At 42.5% G+C, this 19,306-nt stretch overlaps 1 protein-coding gene across 1 annotated transcript in view; it reads right to left on the reverse strand.

Moving 5' to 3' along the window:
- LOC120989700 (17-beta-hydroxysteroid dehydrogenase 13-like) overlaps nt 1–19,306 on the reverse strand; it is a 56,616-nt gene that overhangs the window by 10,129 nt on the left and 27,181 nt on the right. The window contains exons 2-5 of the mRNA XM_040417961.1: nt 16,512–16,619; nt 6,833–6,964; nt 5,692–5,798; nt 100–237 (exon numbers count right to left, since the gene is read on the reverse strand). Of these exons, the coding sequence (XP_040273895.1) occupies nt 100–237; nt 5,692–5,798; nt 6,833–6,964; nt 16,512–16,619 (485 nt within the window). The remainder of the gene's footprint in view (nt 1–99; nt 238–5,691; nt 5,799–6,832; nt 6,965–16,511; nt 16,620–19,306) is intronic.

Here is a 19,306-nt window from a genome sequence, read left to right on the forward strand (position 1 = left end):
ATGATCACCAAGCCAGTCTGGACTTTGAATTTCCGAAAAAAGTGCAGTATTGTCGTGACATCACAGTACTTGCCCATAAATAAGTGTTCAGGTTTTTACCTTGTACTTGGATTTTTAACAAAGCCTGTATCCACAAAAACAGGGCAAAGACACGATGTTTTTATTCCCGTCATCTGCAGAGCTGCAAGCTCAATGGTCAGTGCTTTATGGTATCCGACCGCAGCAAACTTTGTAGAGCTGTGACAGATCAATAGAATTCACATAGTCATTCATATTTTTCGAGTAAAGCAAAATCAATTGTGCTCATGCAACAATAGCCATTATGTTATATTTTAATAAAATGTAATATATTTCGGTCAGTAGTGATTATCGATCATTGCCAATTGTGTGGTGGACTGGATTCCATTGTACTGAACTGTGTGTAGCTGACAATTGACTAAATAATGAAATATAAGGAATATTGCTAAACGATGAAAGGGAATCTGTCCCCAGGAAAATCACTGTTCATTGCCTTGTAGTGCTAGTTCTCGGAATGGAATGATACTTTTCACTTTAATGATCCATTGTTTCATTCTGGAGAAAAAAACTTTTAATCCATATGCATATGAACAGTTAAAGGGCTTGTCTAGGTTCAGAGCTGAACCCGGACATACCCATAATTTCACCCAGGCAGCCCCCCTGACTTAAGCATCGGAGCAGTCCATGCTACGATGCTCTCCCTTGCCCTGCGCAGGATTGCGCAGGGCAAGGGCTCTTTTATTTACTATAAACACACTGCCGACGGAGGATTCCACCCAGCAATATGTTCGGTGACCTCACCGGCTCTGATGGGTGGGCTTTAGTGCTGCCCTAGCCGTTTTACAGTCACCGGGCTCACTGCTGGGTGGAAGCCTCCGCCTGGCAGCCCAAAGGAGAGCCCAGTACGTCACTGGAACTCCACAAAATGCCTTTGGCTTGCGCGATTCAGCACAGGGCAAAGGAGAGCATCGAAGCATGAAATGCTCTGATGCTCTTGTCAGGGGGGCTGCTTCTGAGTATGTCCGGGTTCAGCTCTGAACCCAGACAACCCCTTTAAGTGCAATGAGGGTGGGTCCAAGCCAGTCTGTGCACTCTTGCTCCTTTTGCTTCTATCAATCCCTCACTCCTTCTCTTTTTTCATTGACAGATGATTATTTTTGACTGATAGCTTCTAATACTTGACTGTTTATGGTGCAGTCAGATATTGAAGGGGTTGTGCAAAGTTTAGAAGTTATCCCCTATCCACAGGTAACTGATCACTGATGGTCTGACCACTTGGACTCCCACGATTCCGAGAACAGGGGTCCCATTTCCCTGATCTGATTGAGTGGCAGGTCGGAAATGTGCTCTACCACTCCATTGATTCTCAGTAGGAGTGCTCAGAATAGCCAAACACTGTACTTAGCTATCTCTGATGGATCATAAGGGCACATGCCTAACCTGCCGCTCTATCAGATCTGGGGATTGGGACCCTCGTTCTCTGGATTGTTGGGAGTCCCAGTGTTCAGACCCTAGTGATCCTGTGGATAGAGGATAACTTCTAAACTTGGCACAACACCTTTAAACAAACAATTGTATAGCCAGTCTAAATGACTATAACTGCCAACATGACTAAACCGTGTATGGTTTCACCTGATAAAAATGCAGTTTTTCTTCTTTTGATCCGAGGTTCTATTCGGCTCATTACTCTTGTTGTACCCAAGCTCTGCTCATTTCTGTGTCCACCCTCTTCCTGGCTGCTTTGCCAGGCCCTGTTAATCAAAGCTCCAAGGGAGGGGTTGGCCACAGAAATGAGTGGAGCTTGGGTGCAACAAGAGAAATAGTGACTCCCTCATTACATATTAAGAAAAAGTATCGTAACTCAGAAACGAAGCCGGGCTCAACAAAGGGAAAACAACATTATAATTATGTGACCAACAGGTATGTGTCTATGCAGACAGTTTTATAGGGAGGTCACTGGTGACCGTTTCCCTTTAATATTGATGGCCTTTGGATAGGCCATCAATATCTAAACATGGGGTGTAGCACTGCAGTTACTACACAATGGATGGAGCTGTGTCATTCTGGGGCCAGAACAGCAGATTGATGGGAGTGCGGAGTGTTGGACCCACGATGATCTGATGTTAACGACTTATCCTGAAAATATGCCATCAGCATTAATATCCTAGAAAACCCCCTTAAAGGGCTTCTGTCACCCCACTAAACAAATAATTTTTTTTTTGTGTACTTATAATCCCTATCCTGCCATATTACCATACATTAGGTTATTAATAATTTTCGTTCAGTAGATTTAGCAAAAAACTTACTTTTATGATATGCTAATTACCTTTCTACCAGCAAGTAGGGCGTCTACTTGCTGGTAGCAGCCGCAGAAAACCGCCTCCTCCTTCTGTTGATTGACAGGGCCAGCCGCGACCTCCTCCTCCGGCTGGCCCTGTCAGCATTTCAAAAATCGCGCGCCTGTGCTGCCTGCGCCGATGACGTCTTCTCTTTCGGTGACGTCATCGGAGCAGGTGCACTGAGGGAGTGCTGAGGAGGCGAGCCTCCTTATCTCAGAGCGCCTGCGCCGAATCAACACCGGCACGCGATTTTTTAAATGCTGACAGGGCTGGCCGGAGGAGGAGATCGCGGCTGGCCCTGTCAATCAACAAGAGGAGGGGGCGGTTTTCTGCGGCTGCTACCAGCAAGTAGACGCCCTACTTGCTGGTAGAAAGGTAATTAGCATATCATAAAAGTAAGTTTTTTGCTAAATCTACTGAACGAAAATTATTAATAACATAATGTATGGCAATATGGCAGGATAGGGATTATAAGTACACAAAAAAAAAAAAAAAAAAAAGAGTTTAGTGGGGTGACAGAAGCCCTTTAAGGGCTCATGCACATGAATGTATTTTTTTCCAGGTCCGTTCAGTTTTTTTTTTTTTTCAGCCTCTATGCGGAACCATTCACTTCAATGGGGCCAGAAAAAAACCCTGAAATTACTCTGTGTGCATTCCGTGTCTGTATGTCCGCATGGCCGTTTTGCATAAAAATAGAACGTGTCCTATTATTGTCCGCATTACAGAAAAGCATAGGACTTCCATTAAATGCAGAATGCACATGGCCAGTATCTGTGTTTTGCGGATCCACAATTTCAGACTGCCAAAACGCCAGCGGCCGTGTGCATGAGCCCTAAAGCTGGTGTCACGCATATTTTTTTTTTTTCTTGTGTTTTTGAGGATTTTTGGTGTTTTTGAGGATTTTTGGTATTTTTTTTTTCCTGGCATATTTTGCCATTTATTTTAGGCAAAAAATGCCAAGTCCAGATGCTGCATGGGAAATTTGAAATGCAGTTTTCCACCCTTGAGGTGCATTCTTTTTGTCAGTGGCATTTTTATTAAATGGCAGCATGCTCTGGGTCCGGCATTTCCCCCTTTCATTGCCTGGTGTTTTTCTCCCATAGACCTCCATTTCTATTTTTTTTTTGCCGCTCATGTGCAATATATTTTATGGCGTTTTTATTTTATTTTTATTTTTTTTACCAATGCTCATACAGTAACATTACAGTAAGACCCCTAAGGCTTCCTTCACACATTTTATGGGGGGTTTGTAAAAATGCATTTTAATGCATTTTTTTCAAGCTTTTTAATTAAAATTTTAACATGCCTGAAAATCCAACATATCCAGAGCAAGCTGTATTAAACACCATGGAGAAAAAAAAGCACCATAAGTAAAAAAAAAACTGTGAACAAAAAAAACATTGGTCATTTACGAACAGATATAGTGGCATATATTTGGTGCAGATTCTGTCGCACACCATGTTGCGGCATATTCTGCAACTTCTTCCCTGCTCACGCCAGGTCTAGTTTTGTGTATATTTGTTTCCAAGCTCGGCCCTAATAGTCTATGGAAGTGTAATACTCCAGACCTGCGGGTGTTACTATTGTGTTCTTTAATTGCGGTGTTCTTATACACTTTATATGCATTTCTGTGTAATCTAATGTATGTCACCTGTACCATGTCATTTTATCCAGCAGGGGAAATTATTGTGTGGCAGTGGCTGTCTGTAACAGGGTTTAATCACCCTGTTCAACCCCAACTGGTAGAGTGGGCTCGTCCGACTTCCTGCCAGAAAGGGGAAGTCTAGGTAGTTCAGTAATCTATAGTCAGAGTGAGGTGGAGAGGGGACATGAGAAGTCCTTTCCTGGTAGAGGGGGAGTGAGGAAGCAGCTCATAGAGCACCCACTCTTAGGAACTGTATCATATCCCCTGTGAGGCAGTGCAGGACCCAAATTATCCCTCTCTTGCCATAGAATGAGGAAACAGCTCATAGAGCACTCACTCTTAAGAACTGAAGGAAGGACTCAATTGAAGCCTTGAGATTCCAGACAGCAGAGTGAACTGCGACATCACTTCTACAGACACTGCTGTGAGATGAGGGACTACGGCTTAAGACACCCTCATAACCAAACAAACACTAGGCCAACAACTAAGTGCAGAATTGCAGTTATCCAGTCTGGATACCTCCTTAGCTGGTGCCGGAGAAGAATTGCTCTAAAGCCTGCTGCTACTGTATGTATTTTTAAATTCTACATTACACTTAGTAAAATGGACTTTGTTACGTTCAACGGCCTGCGGTAGGATACCGTGACACTACAACACTACATCAGGGCCACTACCACTCCTATACTCTAGAGCGCCTCCCACAGGTTGCCTCAGAATTGCATAAAAAATGAAGGTAGGAAGGAATATGCATGTAAATCCAGATTAATTAATGAAGCAATACTGATAACAATCTGGATGGTATATCCTCTGTAATATGTGCGTATTCCTGAAGCTGGAATGTGGACGGATTTGGATACGCTCTTGTGAAAGTGGCCTAAAGGGGTTGTCCAGGATTACAAAAAAAAGGTCTTCTTTTTTTTCCAGAAACAGTGCCTATCTTTCCCGTAGGTGTATCTGGTATTGCAATTCATCCCCATTCAAATGAGCTGCAATAGCAGAAGCAGCTCACGGAGAACAGAGGTGCAATTTTCTAGAAGAAAAAAAAGACCCCTTTAACATGCTTCGGACATACCACAGTGATTTGTTAGGAGATACACTCCTTTGATTCTAATTAAAGGAGTATTCTGGTTACTAAAAGTTATCCCCTATACACTATATCAGGGATCAGCAACATTCCACACTCCAGCTGCTTTGAAACTACAACTCCCAGCATGCATCATGCTCACCTGTTCTTCTAACTCTCATAGAAGTGAACAGAGCATTCTGAGAGTTGAAGTTTCAGAACAGCTGAAGTGCCAAAGGTTGCTGATCCCTGCACTAGATAAAAGATAACTATAAGGTCCAAACACAATTCTGTATAATTCTCACTAAGCCAACTTTTTAAAGGTTACCCTCTTCCGGATGGAGTGGCAGGTTGAGCATGCGCCCTGCTGCCCCATTCATCCTCTATGGGACAGAGAGATAGCCAAGTACAGCACTCAGCTGTATCCAGCAGTCCCATAGAGAATGAATGGAGCAGCACGACGCATGCTCAACTTGCCACTTCATCAGGAAGGTGGTAACTGTTAAAAGAGTTGGCTTAGTGAAAATTAAATTATTATGGTTCTTGACTTTACGGTATTGACTTTTGTTGTATTGAACTACTGTATTAAATATTGTTAGTTGTAAAAGTACATTATAAAATCATACCAATAGTCCACCAAAAATGCCACCCCAATCAGTCCGGCTGATGAAGCAATAGTTACAATGTGCCCGTGATTTTTTCTCATCATTGATGGCAGGAATTCTCGTGTGGTCTAATATTACAAAAAGAACATTCATCGGTACAAAATAGTATCAAACACATTAACAAAAGCAAGCATTGTTTTCCAAATGTAGATACATTGTTGCTGGCGTGCTGTTTAAAGGGCAGCATGAAAAATAATAACTCACTTGGCACAATTTAGATCAGGCAAAATCCCAGCCTGATAGTGGCTCCGACCATCTCAACTAATAGCATCAGAATACCAATGATGCTGTTATTTTGGTTGATTAAACCTGTGGTCAGCATGGGATTTCTGGCTGTAACACGAATGCAAAATACACCCATATTGCACCTGTGTGAAACTGGACTAAATCATGTGGCACTTCACAGTTGGTAATTTTTTGGTGCCAACATAATGTAAGGGCATGTTGGCTGACTGGTTATCAATGGTCCCTAGGGTTCTAGGTGTGACTCTGACCAAGGACAACATCTGCATAATTAGATGGTGAGCCCCACTAAGGACAGCAGGTGATGCTAATGTCTGTAAACCGCTGAGGAATATGTTGACGCTATATAAAATACAAGTTAAATAATGTGAGATCCTGGTTTTAATATCTAACCGACATTTTTCCCCCAAAAAATTTTAAGTGTTGGGTTAAAGGAGCTTTACATAGTCAACAGGCCATGCAACTTCCAGGCATCTGACTCTGAATCGGCGTTTCAGCCCTGTATTTATTCCTCAGTAATGAGGTTAGTAGCTACACATGGGTTTTCCTCAGGCTAGGGGAAAGTTTTGTACTGGAGTGGGGAGGGAATGGCATGTCCCACTACCAACTCCATAAAATTCCAGTCCCATAAAACACTTAAAAAAAATGTGATTCAGTAAACTGCACTTTGCTGAAACCATCCATTTAAGCATTCTTGGTGAGACATACACCCCCTTCCATGCTTTACCAGCCACTGTGTTATAAACTGTTCTTACCGCACGCTATATGAATGAACTAACTAGATGTTGCATATTTGACCTTAAATATTGCATAGTACAGTTATAAACAAATACTGTGGCTTTTCACCAGTTCTACTTACCCAAAAGTGAGCAAGCACATTCACTTCAAATATCTTCTGAATCTGACTATCCTGTAGTGACAGTAGGTCGGCACAGAACACAACACCTGCATTATTTATCAGAATATTGACATCACCCACTTCTTGCTTCACCTGGATGAGGGAATACGTTGTCAGTCAGGGATGCTAGCTTGGCCATTGCAAACAAATAATACATAATCATATATACATCTGATTGACTCTTAAAGAGGTTCTCTGAGAGCTACATACAGATGGCCTATCCTCAGGATAGTCCATCAATATCAGATCAGTGAGGGTCCAACACCCTTTACCTGATGATGAAGTTGTAGACTGGAAAGCATGATAACGCTGTTGAACAAGCTGCCAGTGGGTTTTCTTAGACTTATATACTGATGACCTATCCTCTGGATAGGTCATTAGTATCTGATTAGTGGGGGTCCGACACCCTGGACCCCTGCCAATCAGCTGTTTGAGAAGGCACCAGCGTTCCTTCCTGCTCACCATGCACACTTCAGTGGGGCTGAGTTGCACCTAGGCCACGTATCTCCTCCATTTATTAATATTCCCACTGTTTCTATTCCTGCACATGTGAGGGCATTACTGTCCCCTCCATGTGCTTCTCTGATGTGTTCTATCAGTCTAGATTTCTTATGTTCCCTAAATCTTATATATAAACATCTTATGGTTTTTCCTATATAGAACCTTCCACATGAACAAAATACACTGCCTGTCCAAAAAAAAAGTCGCCACCAAAAAAAAAATATATATATATTCTCAATGGGGTTAAGGTCTGGACTCTGTGGTGGCCAAATCCATGTGTGAAAATTATGTCTCATGCTCCCTGAACCACTCTTTCACAATTTGAGCCTGATGAATCCTGACATTGTCATCTTGGAATATGCCCGTGCCATCAGGGAATAACAAATCCATTGATGGAATAACCTGGTCATTCAGTATGTTCAGGTGCTCCTCATTCTTGGAGCACATACTGTTGCTGAACCTAGACCTGACGAACTGCAGCAAGCCCAGATCATAGCACTGCCCCCACAGGCTTGTACAGTAGGCACTAGGCATGATGAGTGCATCACTGCATCTGCCTCTCTTCTTACCCTGATGTGCCCATCACTCTGGAACAGGGTAAATCTGGACTCAGACCACATGACCTTCTTCCATTGCTCCAGAGTCCAATCTTTATGCTCCCTAGCAAATTGAAGCCTTTTTTTCTGGTTTGCCTCACTGATTAGTGGTTTTCTTATGGCTACACAGCTGTTCAGTCCCAATCCCTTGAGTTCCCTTCGCATTGTGCATGTGGAAATGCTCTTACTTTCACTATTAAACATAGCCCTGAGTTCTACTGTTGTTTTTCTTCAATTTGATTTGAGCCGGTCTGAAAACAAATGCGGTCACCGGGAGCAGGGAGTTCCGAGAACAGCCGATGAAGGCCCCCGGTTGCTGTTCTCGGAACTGCCTGCTCCCGCTGACCGCACTTGTTTACTGACCGGCTCGCGCACAGGCACAGGTAAGGGCTTACCTGTGCCTCGCCGAACTTTTGAAAAAAGATGGCAGCCCGCATATGTTCGTGGGTGAAAAATGCGAACTGGCCATCACTGTTGACCACATTTTTATTTTCCCTGTGGTGTTCCTTTTTCTAGCCAATTTTCTTTTCTGCTCTCAAACCTACTTCTTAATATCTTGTTTTTAATGGTCTGGCTCCTTCTAAAACTTATCAAAGGTGGATTCTTTTTTTTCCTTTAAATCCTCATCATGGGCAAGAATATTCCAGTTATTCAAGATGTTTTTTTTTATAATCGTGGCCATAGGTGTGTATTTAAAGGTGAACACTGCTCTACCTCTTTTCTCTTCTACTTGTTTATTATATCTCCTCTCTTTTTGATTACTCTCCTTCGCTGCTCTCAAAAATAAATCATTAATTATTTTTTCAGGGTACCCCCTCTCCAGTAGTCTTCTTTTTAAATCTGTAGACTGATCTATAAAGTCTACATCTTCACTAGCTATCCTTCTCAATCTTGTAAATTGCCCATAGGGTACCGCTTTTTTTTTTTTTTTACATGTGGGGGGTGGGAGCTCCTGAAGTGTAAGAGGGAATTTGTGGCAGTAAATTTTCTATATACTTTAGGTCTTAATGTCTCCCCTTGTACATTAACCCTTACATCTAAAAATTCCAATTCTCTTGAACTTACTTTACTAGTAAATTTCATATTAATATTATTTTGAGTATTTAAATACTCCACGAATTCCTCAAATTGCCCTTCATTTCCTCTCCATATAATAAAAACATCATCAATAAATCTCAAAAAAAGCTTTATATTGCTCACATACTTATTTTTAGTGGTGAACACATATTCGTCCTCAAAGGTAGACAGGTATAAATTTGCGAAAGTACAGGAGACTGGTGTCCCCATACAGTAGCTGTTCCCGTTCTTTGGTAATACCATTTATTATCAAATGTGAAGGCTTTACGTGTCAAAACAAATCTCAAGATGTGGCCAACAATGTGTTCACCACATCGTTATTAACTTGGTGCTGTACTTTACTCATGGCAGCAGTGCCGACACCGGGATTGCTCTCTTTATATATACATTGAATGTTGGACTGTGGTAGTCTGAGCACGCTGCTTGATAATAGGGGAGAAAATGGAGACATGGAAACTATAATTCCGCAAATTGTGGATCCGCAAAACACGGATACCGGCCGTGTGCATTCTGCAATTTGCGGACCGCACATGGCCAGCGCTATATAGAGAATCCCTAAGCTGGTCTGCGGTTGCGGACAAGAATAGGACAGGCTCTATCTTTTTGCAGGGCCACGGAACGGAACAACGGATGCAGACAGCACACAGTGTGCTGTCCGCATCTTTTGCGGCCCCATTGAAATAAATGGGTCCGCACCTGTTCCGCAAATTTTCAGAACGGATGCGGATCCATTTATACGGTCGTGTGAATGCACCCTTATAATTAAATCTAGGAATGTAAATATAGGAGGAGTGAAACCTACAGTATGACAGTTTCTCTCATGTAAAACACAGTTTCTGGTTTATGTTATATTTTGTTCATGTGGAAGGTTCTATATAAGAAAAACCATCAGATGTTTATATATAAGACTTAGGGAACCTAAGAAATCTATTGAGACAGGAATTGGTTCACCGAGACTGATAGAACACATCAGAGAAGCACATGGAGGAGACAGTAACGTCCTCACATGTGCAGGAATAGAAACGGTGGGAATATTAATAAATGGAGGAGATAGACATCGCATATTACGACAAAAAGAAGCCTAATAAAAACAAATGCAATGAGACCTTTGGGCCTAAATGATAAGAATGATTTAGCTGTTTTCATTTAATAAGGCATGTTAATAGTGTTTTGTCGTCAGACAGTACATAGAGAGGAGCGTCCTGACGCCATCACGTGGGAGGCCAGACGAAGCCTGGATTGCTCGGCCATTGCCGGTGGCTGAGTGAGTGCCCGCACCAGCGACCATGTTTTAACTTTGAATAAACAGCTGCAAAGAAAATTGGGTGAGTGCCTCAAGTTGTCTTCTACATATTACATTTCAATCAGATACTGATGACCTATCCAAAGGATAGGTCATTAGTATATAAATACTGAAAAACCCTTTAACTAAGTTGCCCATTGCAACCTTACACTGAACTGCAGGATGTGTCATAAGTGTCTATAGGTGCAGAACATGAGAAGGGCACCAGTACTACGGCCACAGTGAATGGAAAGATGGCCGTGTATGTGCATCACTCTCCAAAAAACAACAAGTATGCCTATATTTATGGAGCTTCCTTAGAAGTGAACGGAGAGAGCTGGGCATGTGTGACCACCTCTATTCATAGTGGCTCTTTTCAAGATAGGTGCGGCTTCAAGAATTTGGACTCGCACCTATGAGACCAGGTTCTGACTGGCCGACAGGGGAACAGGTGAATCCCCCAGTGGGTGCCTGAGCCAGGGTGGGCCCCTAGTCCCCCACCCCCTGCACAAGCGGCACATAGAACAGTACACTGACTGCACTATATACAGATATTCAGTGTCTAGCATCTCAACCAACCTATGCGTCCATATAAAAAACTACCCAGTTTATTATTTTAGATGTATCAGTGTAGAAACAGTGGGAGAGAATTATGAAAAGTGGTGCAAAAGGAAACTGGCTTAGTTAGCAAACCTTTAATTTTCCATAGGAGATCTGAACAATTAAAGATGGAATCCGATTGGTTGCTATGGGCAACGACACCGGTTTTCTTTTGCACCAGTTTTGATAAATCTTCCCCAGTGTCTCCAGGACAGAACAGTCTGAGGTACAAACTAGGCCTGACTACTACTGAAAATAAATGTGTACTGCTGCAGTTTTAGGGATTTACAAATGGAAGAGCAAGGTAATATTTGTATGTAGCTGTATATTGGGCCCCAGAATGAATTTTACTGGCGGGCCCTTGGCCCCCGTCTGACACTGTATTAGGCTGGGTTCACACGAGCGTGTCCGGATTAGTTCCGGATGCGTCCCGGTGTGTTGCGGCAAACCCGCGCGAGTAGGAATGCAATTGCAGTCAGTTTTGACTGCGATTGCGTTCCGATGTTCAGTTTTTATCGCGCGGGTGCAATGTGTTTTGCACGCGCGTGATAAAAAACCGACTGTGGTACCCAGACCCGAACTTCTTCACAGAAGTTCAGGTTTGGGTTCGGTGTTGTGTAGATGTTATTATTTTCCCTTATAACATGGTTATAAGGGAAAATAATAGCATTCTGAAAACAGAATGCTTAGTAGGTGATCAATTGAGGGTCAAAAAAATAAAATAAAAATTAACTCACCTTCTCCTCTTGTTCACGTAGTTCCCGGTCTCTTCTTTACTTCTTAAAAGATGAACTATCGGCTAGGACCTGTGGTGACATCAGATCACATGCTCCAATCACATGGTCCATCACCGCGGTGATGGACCATGTGATTGGAGCATGTGATCTGACGTCACCAAAGGTCCTTTAGCCCATAGTTCATCTTTAAAGAAGTAAAGAGACCGGGACCTACGCGAACAAGAGGAGAAGGTGAGTTATTTTTTTTATTTTTTTTTAACCCTCAATTGATCACCTACTAAGCGTTCTGTATTCAGAATGCTATTATTTTCCCTTATAACCATGTTATAAGGGAAAATAATATAGTGAATAGACTGTCACCTAGCAACCATGCATGAAAATCGCACCGCATCCGCACTTGCTTGCGGATGCTTGCGATTTTCAAGCAACCCCATTCACTTCTATGGGGCCTGCGTTGCGTGAAAAACGCAGAATATAGAGCATGCTGCGATTTTCACGCAACGCACAAGTGATGCGTGAAAATCACTGCTCATCTGAACAGCCCCATAGAAATGAATGGGTCAGGATTCAGTGCGGGTGCAATACGTTCACCTACCGCATTGCACCCGCGCGGAATACTCGCCCGTGTGAACGCAGCCTTAGACATACTGTATATCCTCTGTTCTGAGTGACTGCTGTTGTTGGACTCCTGGTTGGATGTCTCCAGCTTGGTCACTGCTGGCATATTCTTGTGGATGGCCGAGCAGGAGGCATGTCTATCAGAGCTGGATGGGTGGGCTTACAGCAGCGGCACAGCGTTTCGGTATGCCGGGTACATTTTATAAAGCTAATTTCTTCAAAATGGCTATGATAAGAAACAAGCAGCAATTAGGGATGGGAACAATATGACAGCGGCAGGATGTAATTAGTTACATAGCGCCGATCTGATGACAGGTTCCATTTAATGAAAACAGAATTGAAAGCCTGTGGTTATTTGGAAAGATTGCAAAGTGTATTTAGAGTGAGACTCAGGAAGGACTACTACTGCCATCATTGCTACTACCTATGCACAACTATTTGTAGAATCCTACTCTGTAACATACCTCAGAACTGTGCCTTTTGCTGCTGTATGAACTATTACTCCCATTATCTACTCAGTAAACAGACTTAATTTATTGCAACAAAACAGGTCTGGGCTGATTTAATGGACTCCATTATCACCGTCCCTGCACCTCCCCTCCTGCCTTGCACACTAATACTGATCACTGTCAAGGGCACGCCAAGTATCAGGGGTGAGTCCCCAAAATGCCCAGGGTGTGCCCCAAGGGAAGAAAGGGTGCACCATCCAGTCTCTGCACAACCCCAGAGGGTGTCAGAGTGAGAGTGCATTGGGATGTGCTGACTAACTCCCCTCTTTTATTCTTTGCAGTTTGTACTGGAGGTGTGGCTGCCTCCATTAGGTCGTGCACTCCTGATCAGCCTGTTTGCCTCATGGGCTGATTTTAATTAGCATGAGTATAAAGCTTAGGCTACTTTCACACTAGCGTTCGGGTGTCGGCTTGTGAGCTCCGTTTGAAGGGGCTCACAAGCGGCCCCGAACGCATCCGTACTGCCCTAATGCATTCTGAGTGGACGCGGATCCGCTCAGAATGCATCAGTCTGGCAGCGTTCAGCCTCCGCTCAGCAAGCGGACACCTGAACGCTGCATGCAGCGTTCGGGTGTCCGCCTGGCCGTGCGGAGGCAAGCGGATCCGTCCAGACTTACAATGTAAGTCAATGGGGACGGATCCGTTTGAAGATGACACAATATGGCTATCTGTACCACCACTACCACTCCCATTCTCAACCAAGCACTCCCCTTGCATAATACCTATCTAGCTCTGACAGTATACCTCTAAGGCTGGGTTCACACTTGAGCATATTTGATATGCGCGTTTAACGCGCGTTTGTGTCACGCGTTTTTGTCCATAGTCAACGCGCGTATTACGCGCGTTTGTGTGATTAACAGCAGTGTCCTATGGCTGCAAACGCGCGACAAAACGCCCCAAAGAAGCTCAAGAACTTGTTTGAGCGTAGGGCGTTTTTCAGCGCGTTCAAACGCGCTGTAAAACGCTCGAGTGAGAACCAGGGCCATAGGGAAGCATTGCTTTTCATGTGTTGAGCGTTTTACAGCGCGTTTGAACGCGCTGTAAAACGCTCAAGTGTGAACCCAGCCTAAATAATACAGACACGCAGTTACCAAGTGATACCACTATTCAATTAGTATTGCTGCATCATGACCACACAAACAGATGGGGAGCGCCGATGAGGTGACAGAGGGAGATCCTGTCTCTCTTAAGGTGGATTTACAGTTAGGTCCATAAATATTGGGACATCGACACAATTAAAAAAAATTTGTCTCTATACACCACCACAATGGATTTGAAATGAAACAAACAAGATGTGCTTTAACTGCAGACTGTCAGCTTTAATTTGAGGGTATTTACATCCAAATCAGGTGAACGGTGTAGGAATTACAACAGTTTGCATATGTGCCTCCCACTTGTTAAGGAACCAAAAGTAATGGGACAGAATAATAATCATAAAACAATCTTTCACTTTTTAATACTTGGTTGCAAATCATTTGCAGCCAATTACAGCCTGAAGTCTGGAAGGCATAGACATCACCAGACGCTGGGTTTCATCCCTGGTGATGCTCTGCCAGGCCTCTACTGCAACTGTCTTCAGTTTCTGCTTGTTCTTGGGGTATTTTCCCTTCAGTTTTGTCTTCAGCAAGTGAAATGCATGCTCAATCGGATTCAGGTCAGGTGATTGACTTGGCCATTGCATAACATTCCACTTCTTAACCTTAAAAAACTCTTTGGTTGCTTTTGCAGTATGCTTAGGGTCATTGTCCATCTGCACTGTGAAGCACCGTCCAATGAGCTCTGAAGCATTTGGCTGAATATGAGCAGATAATATTGCCCGAAACACTTCAGAATTCATCCTGCTGCTTTTGTCAGCAGTCACATAATTAATAAATACAAGAGAACCAGTTCCATTGGCAGCCATACATGCCCACGCCATGACACTACCACCACCATGCTTCACTGATGAGGTGGTATGCTTAAGATCATGAGCAGTTCCTTTCCTTCTCCATACTCTTCTCTTCCCATCACTCTGGTACAAGTTGATCTTGGTCTCATCTGTCCATAGGATGTTGTTCCAGAACTGTGAAGGCTTTTTTAGATGTCGTTTGGCAAACTCTAATCTGGCCTTCCTGTTTTTGAGGCTCACCAAAGGTTTACATCTTGTGGTGAACCTTCTGTATTTACTCTGGTGAAGTCTTCTCCTGATTGTTGACTTTGACAGACATACACCTACCTCCTGGAGAGTGTTCTTGATCTGGCCAACTGTTGTGAAGGGTGTTTTCTTCACCAGGGAAAGAATTCTTCGGTCATCCACCACAGTTGTTTTCCGTGGTCTTCCGGGTCTTTTGGTGTTGCTGAGCTCACCAGTGCGTTCCTTCTTTTTAAGAATGTTCCAAACAGTTGTTCTGGCCACGCCTAATGTTTTTGCTATCTCTCTGAAGGGTTTGTTTTGTTTTTTCAGCCTAATGATGGCTTGCTTCACTGATAGTGACAGCTCTTTGGATCTCATCTTGAGAGTTGACAGCAACAGATTCCAAATGTAAATAGCACACTTGAAATGAACTCTGGACCTTTTATCTGCTCATTGTAATTGGGATAATGAGGGAATAACACAGACCTGGCCATGGAACAGCTGAGAAGCCAATTGTCCCATTACTTTTGGTCCCTTAACAAGTGGGAGGCACATATGCAAACTGTTGTAATTCCTACACCGTTCACCTGATTTGGATGTAAATACCCTCAAATTAAAGCTGACAGTCTGCAGTTAAAGCACATCTTGTTTGTTTCAGTTCAAATCCATTGTGGTGGTGTATAGAGCCAAAAATGTTACAATTGTGTCAATGTCCCAATATTTATGGACCTGACTGTACATGGGGCGACTATAAACTGATTGTCAGGAAGGAAGCCTGCATCCCCTACAATCAGCTGCTTGTTCAGTAGGGGTGAAGAGGTGCATTTATATACAGAGATCACCTCCATGATGACTACTGCGATCGCTCATCCTCATACATCTGCATTGTTTCTGGGCAGCAGATTACTGTGTAGACAGCACAATCTTCTGCCGAGAAACAATATATTATGCACCTGCACTAACATCAGTTCCACCCAATGAACAAGCATTTCGCTCATTCATCAGGTGATCAGCTGCACGTTTAGACAGGCAGATTGTCGGGAACGAACCTTCGCAGGAACGTTCGTCCCCGATAATCTGCCCGAATATCTAAATCCACCTTTAGGCCAGCTGCACACGTTGCAGAATACATGCAGTTTTTCCACGCAGAAAAACCACAGCGTATTGCAGTACCTACAAAGTGTATGAGATTACACAAATCTCATGTACACTTTGCGGAAATTCTAAATAAATAGCATGTCAATTATGTTTGTGGTTTTAGCTGCGGATTTCACCCTTTTCAATGGAAGGGTGAGATCTGCAGCAAAACTGCATACAAATCTGCACCAAAAAACGCTGTTAGGCATTGTGGATTTTGATGTGGATATGCAGCAGAAATGCACATAAATTGTGAGTCATTAGACAACGAGCATCCACCCTAGCTGGCACAAAACACCCCTACAGAAACACTTCTTTGTAGCCTGAAGCTCCTTAGTGACCATCATAAAAATTGATTATTGGCGGTCTCTATGGAGCTAGATGTTAATTATTCTACTATATGAAATGGTAAAGGGAATGAACATAAAGAGCTTATTATAAAAAAAATAGTATTTAGGTACAGTAAGTACCTTATCTGCAGCTTTACTGATCTCCTCACGTTTGCTGCAGTCCACCAAATATGTAAATACTTTGGCTCCTTCTTTTCGGCATTGTGCAGCGGTTTCCTCAACACCATTCTGTCCAAAAAAAAAAGAGAATTGTCATTAATCATTACAGTACTTTGGGGGGAATTTTTCATGAAGAGAATATTTGAAGTCAGATATAAACACCAAAACTACTTTCCCTTATAAAGTAACATTAACCCATATATATATAATATACTATAAAACCAATAGAGGTATATACGGTTAGATAATAGAAAGCTCAATAGTCACACTGTAGACATGATCATATAATTAATTTTATTTAACAAGTGTTATCAACATGATTGAAATACAAGTTAAAAAAGTTAAAAACAACACAAATGTGGTGGTCTGACAGCAGCATGAAGGTATTAAAGTGCAAGTTCATGATAATTAGATGGCATTACAAGCACAACATAACAATATAGCTGTAAAAGAAACTGCTCAATGTAAGGCCGAATGCACACGGCCGTGTTCCGCGGCCGAGAGCAGTCCGTGGTAACCCGGCCGGGATTCCTGCTGACAGCAGGAGCGCACGGCGTCATTGGTTGCTATGACGCCGTGCGCTCCTGCTGTCAGCAGGAATCCCGGCCGGGTTACCACGGACTGCTCTCGGCCGCGGAACACGGCCGTGTGCATGAGGCCTAAGGGTAATATAGCCAGGCACCAACAAAACACATGGGGCCAGATTTATCATTACTCTGACAGCTCACTCCACTTTCACATATGGCTAAAGTCAGTTTTAGCCAAGTCAGATTTATGATCGGCCCTTTAAGACTCTAATAAATGTGGTTTGACAGTAGCAGTTTATCTGTCAGTAAGTAGCTTTACAAAAGTCGCACATCTTTATGAAAAAGTCGCATGTTCTATTAAAAAGTCGCATAAGATAAGCATGGTCCTCACTGGAGTGAAATTGCGCATTTTTTTTGCGACTTTTTTGCGACTTTTTAAATAGTCCCAATAGTAAGTCTGTCTAGAGATTCATTTACATAAGAAAACACGCCCACTTTCAGAAAACTGGCGAGCATAGTGCAGAGCAAAAAAAGTTGCAAATTTGTGCGCAGTTTTAGCGTTTGCGCATTTTTTGGTGACTTTTTCACTCCATTATTCTGACTTGAGCTAATGATAAATCTGGCCCATGATATCTAAATAGAATAAATCAATAAGAAGCAGTTAATACAGACCAAAAGTAAACGATCCCGCACAAAGTCAGACCACCACCACTCCCCGACACGCGCTTCGTGTGACTATTGAGCTTTCTATTATCTAACAGCCTATACCTCTCTTGGTTTTGTAATATTTGAAGCCAGTTTTGCTTGAGTCTGTGTTGGAGTACTTTGTACATGTTGTTTGATAAATTTGTCTTCTCCTTAAACCTAGCACTTGTGTCTACAGAAGCTACTCCAGTTTTCCTACTCCACCCTCTTCTGGGAGTGAGATTGCGACTTATTTGCGACTTTTAAAAAAAAGTCACAATGATAAATTTGGAGTGAAACATAGCTAACCAGACCCACTTTTCCACCCATATTACAAAACTGGAGTGAGTGGTGTAAAAATGCAAAAAGTCACGAAACATTGCGCAAGTGAGTGTAAAAAGATGCAAATTCTTGCGCAAGCGAGTGCAAAAAAGTCGCAAAAGCCCTATTTTGCAATTTTTTGAAAGGCCAGAATTCTAGAGTGAAAGTATGATAAATCAGGGCCTTTGTCTTTAATCAGAACTTGGTGATTATGTGGTTGATGTTCTTATGCAAAGAGGTATTTCCCAGAGAACAAGACCATGCTTTAAAGGGTTTGTCCAGCAGTATAATTTTTTTTTTATATACATATATGGCTAAAAAAAAAAAAAAAAAGAAGTGGTACTCGCTTTCAATGATCCCCCACTGCTTGCCATTCCTACGCTGGTCTGGTTAATTATTCTTGACCTTTAAGTTGAAGTCCTGTCAGAAATATTTGCATCCCCACAATTTCAGTCAAATAATGGGGAAAAGGTAGCAGTTAAGCCAAATCCCCTTTTTATAAGGTGCCCAAGACATCATAATGGGTTTTTAAAAAAATCTATGCACATGTTGCTGTTTCCGCTGATTGACATGGCCATTGATCTCTTTCTGGTGCATGCATGAGATTTCAGGGCCAGGCTTCATCACTGTTCCAAAACCTGGTCCTGCCCAGTTTACTAGGTTTGATCATGCTGACAGACGCTCTTTAATAAAGATATGAGGGGGAATTTATCATGAGGGTAATATTTAAAGTCAGTATACCTTGAGTGTGCGTTGGTGTACTTAGCAAATGTTGCACGCTGTTTGTTAAATTTGGTGCATCTTTTAACACTTTTATCTAGAAATGTTACTCCAGTTTTTCTATACCGCCTGTGTACTGGAGTGAGTGTGTTACTTAAAAAAAAAAAGTTTTAGTGATAAATCTGGAGGGAACATTATTAACATAGTTAACCATGTCCACTTCTCCACCCACTCTTCAAAACTGGAGTGGATGGTGGAGAAATGTAAAAGGGACCCAACAAGTTGCAAGTTTGTTTTTTGAAGCCAGAATTCTGGAGTGCAGAGCGTGATAAATCCACCCCATGGTATGTCTATGTCCCAAGGAAAAACTTACCCTTATGTGCTGCAGAATTACATTTCAGTGTGTTTTATCTTTTCTGTGCACCTAAATTTATTATAAATTAGCACAAGCAGTTACCTAATATCGTTATCTTCATCTACAACTGGGTGGATTTCAAAAATACA

This window comes from Bufo bufo, chromosome 2 (assembly GCF_905171765.1).
Source record: "Bufo bufo chromosome 2, aBufBuf1.1, whole genome shotgun sequence".
NCBI classification, from domain to species: Eukaryota; Metazoa; Chordata; class Amphibia; order Anura; family Bufonidae; genus Bufo; species Bufo bufo.